The sequence below is a fragment of the Bufo bufo genome, chromosome 6 (genome assembly GCF_905171765.1).
Source record: "Bufo bufo chromosome 6, aBufBuf1.1, whole genome shotgun sequence".
Classification (NCBI taxonomy): Eukaryota; Metazoa; Chordata; class Amphibia; order Anura; family Bufonidae; genus Bufo; species Bufo bufo.
This window is the reverse complement of record NC_053394.1, coordinates 97,176,733-97,181,202: the sequence shown is the minus strand read 5'-3', so window position 1 is coordinate 97,181,202 and position 4,470 is coordinate 97,176,733. Positions and strand designations below refer to the sequence as shown.

At 39.3% G+C, this 4,470-nt stretch overlaps 1 protein-coding gene across 1 annotated transcript; it reads left to right on the top strand.

Annotated features, from left to right (window-relative positions):
- The first annotated feature begins 456 nt into the window (after positions 1-456).
- Positions 457-4,180, top strand: LOC121005554 (izumo sperm-egg fusion protein 1-like). Its single transcript, XM_040438329.1, has 12 exons — positions 457-601; positions 684-758; positions 887-970; positions 1,244-1,264; positions 1,659-1,673; positions 1,767-1,850; positions 2,040-2,087; positions 2,408-2,482; positions 2,654-2,754; positions 3,065-3,206; positions 3,571-3,748; positions 4,043-4,180. The coding sequence occupies exons 1-12, from the start codon at positions 457-459 to the stop codon at positions 4,101-4,103; spliced, it is 1,029 nt and encodes a 342-aa protein (XP_040294263.1). The 3' UTR covers positions 4,104-4,180.
- Positions 4,181-4,470: the final 290 nt, after the last annotated feature.

Below are 4,470 nucleotides of genomic sequence, written 5' to 3'. Positions count from 1 at the left end.
GGGTGGTACATGTTCTGTTACCCATGCCTGATATGTATATTCTGTAAAGAATGTCATGATATGTATTAGTTGTGGCTTAAAAAAAATGTTTTTTAAGTGAACATACTTATTTACTCCCTCAAACATCTCACGTTCCAGAGAATTATTTGCATATGATGTCATAATCCCATTTTCCACCAATCCAATTGCTTGTTTCAGAGCCTCATTTGCATATTCTGATGATGTCATAAAGACATTGTCTCTTAACCGGCGCCTGATGCTGTAACCTGTGCAGTGCTGTTGTCTTCTCAGTGGGACATAGTTCTGCTCTCTTGCGTCCTTAGTGATTATTTGCTACAGGAAGCGATTTTACTAAAGATGTCTGGTTCTATCCAGACCATGTGGCTTCTACTGCTCATAACATCTGTCTTCATCGGACAGTCTCTCTGTTGCATACCATGCGACTCCAGAGGGAAAATGGCTATGGAAGAATTCAACACCTTTATCAAAAGCCAAGTCGATGACATTGACTCAATAGAAGCCTATGTCAACATCAAGCGGTTTGCCAAAGTCACCGAGAAAAAAGTCCTGAACTACCTTGAGGATGAAGTCGGCATACTGGGTACTTATATTATTACTATTATCTCCATTTCATATAATCTATAGATAGATAGATAATTATTGTACCATTATTTTCCTTCCAGATAAATATGCTATATCCGAAATTGCGTCTGAATATAAAAAATCTGTGGACGTCATCCAGGATATAGATTTTAAGGGTAAGTACAATATTTTATACGTAGGTGGAAATTCTACTTCTCTTATTAATAGGAATTAGTGTGTTGGGGGATCAGACTGATAGATGAGGGGATCGGACTCTCATTCTTCTCCTCTTTATATATCTTAGAGATCCAGCTTCTTCACATCATTGGACTCCATTTCCAGCGACTCAAAGAAAAGCTCAAGGTTATCGTCCAGGACTCAAACCAACGTAAGTGGAATCTTCTTCTGTCTACCATTGTACTTATCTTCTAGGTGTCTGGTAGGTTGTCAGAGAGGATGTTTTCAACTTGTTATCCTTTCCCTACAGCCTAGTGACAGGAGGGAGCGATTGTAATAAAATGTTCTATACTGGGAATTGCTATCCGTGCAGTTTTCTTTTGTATTATTGCAGTGTTATAGATAGAGCCCTCATATACAGGGGATTTCTGTTCTCTATTGTTCTCTATTAGTAATTCTGCTTTTCTTCATTTCTCACTTTTAGGGAGGTGTCCAAATAAACAAGGTGAGTTCTTCTAGATATAACACCTGCTATAATATGACATATAGATGTATTACACACACAGGCCTCTTGTAGTAATAGTAATGTAGACCCAAACTAGAGATCCCCACAGCCACCAATCAGATCACTGCTGTTATCTCCTACCCTGTACTGGACATATGAAAGCCAGCACCTGATTGGCTGCCAGGAATGTTTGCACTAGGAGCTGCTGCGTTCTATAGAGGCCCGGACCATTCTGGGGCGGCTCAGAGATTTCTTTCAATGGAAATCTAGAAAACAAAGTGACGAACACAGAGGCACTGACATCATGTAATAATAAGGAGACCGAGAGATTAGAGGTTTCTGAGTCTGACAATGAGAACGGTCAGTAATGTCTTCTTTCTTCTCCATTCCTCAGGTGCAGACAGCTGTGGTAAGTACATTTTATACCAGATTCAGCTTCTTGTCATTATTATTATTATTATCTATAAGATTGGACGGTTATAACACAGGTGCATTTCCCCAGGATTAATGGTGCAAACCTACATCAACTGTCAGACCTGCGCCGAGGAGAAGGTTGTCTGCGCCGGGGGCCCTCCAAAAAATCAAGGTACAGTATAAGATTTTTATCATAGGCCAGAGTAACTAGAATTACACTATATAATGCATGCCAATGGACCTTTCCTACTAGTGTGTGTAAACTGTGGGTACTGTGCCTATTATACAGAGGTGAGCAGCACTACATAGGCACTTTACACAGCACTCGCTGACTATTATATGATGTCTCCTCTTTTCACAGACTACTTGGAGAGATGCAGCTGCCTGTGCACCTCCAACAGATGTTTCGGTAAAGTAGAAGTTTCTATTCTTATATCTACATTCATATAGTACATTAGTAAATATATAGGACCCCAAATCCTCACCGTACACTAAATATACCAGTCACTGGTATACACCAGACTTCCCAAAGCAGGAGGATATTTACATTAATATGATTCAGTCCATAAGCAGGCTAGAAGGGTGATTTGTGGCAGCCTGTACAGTATCCTGTCCATGTGCAGGTGACAGAGGGGTGATAGATACCAGCACATGATTATCATATTTATTCTAATATTATAAGTGTCTTTAATGCTCGGCTCACATTTCATTTCTTTCTTCTTTTCTCAGATCTGAAAACTGGACGGTCCTGCTCTCCATGTAAAGATCACAAGTCTCACCTGGCAGAGACTGTAAACTGTGGAGGTGAGGAGATAGCAGAATATAACCAGTTACTATCAGTCTCCTCTATGATGGCCGTATTTCCTATTAGGTCTTATAGAAGGAGACGTGTTATTGAGACAACCCCTAAATGTAGGACAGAATATCTACACAATTACTTCTATAATATCTTCTTTCATTTTCCTGTTTTTCTAGAGATAAATATAAAAATCCCAGAATATGAAGAACTAATTCTGGACTGTACTTTTGAATGGTACGCAAGGCTGGAGGACACCTATAACAACGTGTTCACCCTGGTAAGTACAATGCAGGGTAAAATTGGCAGATTGTTCAGTTTGAGTTATACGACCATAATGTTAAGGCAGCGCTTCCCAAACGTATTCCTTTCATTACTCAAAAACCACTTAGCAGAAAGTCCTTTCACCCAATATCATCACCAGGCTGCTCAATATGGTCTAAAATCAGACTTTCTGTCATGTCAGCAAATTATCATCAGCAATTTTCCAAATTTTTGTCTTAATGATATGACTATGTAAATTACAAATATTATATTATAAATAGTTGTGATATCTGAGGCTCTGATAATTCTCCATATTTTTTCTATAGCCTCGTGAACACAATCCCAAAATCACCCGGGAGCCCTATCTAGTGATCAAGGGCGTACAGATGGGGGACTCCGGACGGTACACGTGTACCACCATCCTGGACTCTGAGGTGCCAGTGAGTAAGATCACCTATAACGTGGCAGGTAAGGACATATTATTACTGGCACTATGCTGGTTGGTAATTCTTAGATACACGGGATTCATATCTACTTGTGGGTGAAAATTAGTGAGAAAGGATCTAGTTCTGAAAATCTGAATTGTCACCTATAATGTGGGGCTATTTTACATTAGTATTTGTAAGGAAAAAACCTATAATGGAAAGATTTTAGCCATTTCTGTATTTTGGAGCCACATTTGGTTTTGACAGTGCTTCTGAGCCTCCATGATGCAGACGATTCTGATATTCTGACATATATTTCATATTCTTTCATGTATAAGATACACTACAATGTCATTATCGTTCTCTTCATGGAATTAACTATTAATGTAATTGTTTTCTTCATTTAGTTATCAGCGAATCGGAACAGGCGACAAAAAAATACCATCCTCGCCCTACACTTCCTGATGTGCTTGACATCACAGCGCCTGAGCCGCCACTTCTAGAGGAGCTACAGAACAACAATGCTTCCCTCATAGCAATATCTGTGGCCGGCTCCGTCACCATCATGCTGATCGCTGGCATATGGTAGGTAGCATCTATAAGATACTCTGTGGAACAGGCGTAGTATTTTAGATAAATATTACACATTACACAGTGTAAACTTAGTCCAGGCAGTCACTGGATGCTCCAGATTTATCACAATACTGAACGCTTCATGATAAATTTGGCGCATATTACAAGGCCAGACATGTTATAATGTCAGTGGACTGATAAGCAGCTAATGTAAGAAAAAACATTGGAGGATCTGTGCACACATTTCACTCAGAGCTGACATGTAAGTAGCAAATATCAAATAACTGATAGATTTTCTTTTTTCAGCATCTGCATGTTCTGGAGGAAAATGAAATCTAGAGAGCCTCTGGAAAAAGAGCCAGTGTGAAGGCGAACCGTCAAGCACCATCCTGTACTGCCACCTGCCAGGAAAAAAAAAAAATGAAAATTTTAACCCTTCCCCAAAAACAAAAAAACTAAAAAAAAAAACTTCCCTTCCCCATTTCTGCCTTCACTTTCTCTCCCTACTCCCACTCCATAAAAAAATAAAAATAAAAAAATGTTTCCCAAAAAATAAAAAATTCTCTTCCCTTCCCCTTTTCTTCCCTCCCCTTTTTCCCTTAAAAATAAAAAAAATAAAAATATACAAAAAATCTTGACTGCAGCATTTAATTTCCCATTCCTTACCTGCCTATATGTCACATAAGAACTACAAAGACTATGGCCGCTTTCCCACGGGCGTGTGTGCCCCGTGG

Coding starts and splice junctions, on each gene's coding strand:
- LOC121005554 (XM_040438329.1), top strand. CDS start 457: ATGGCTATGGAAGAATTCAACACCTTTATCAAAAGCCAAGTCGATGAC. Junction 602..683: donor GGATGAAGTCGGCATACTGG/GTACTTATATTA, acceptor TTTTCCTTCCAG/ATAAATATGCTATATCCGAA. Junction 2,483..2,653: donor AGAGACTGTAAACTGTGGAG/GTGAGGAGATAG, acceptor CTGTTTTTCTAG/AGATAAATATAAAAATCCCA.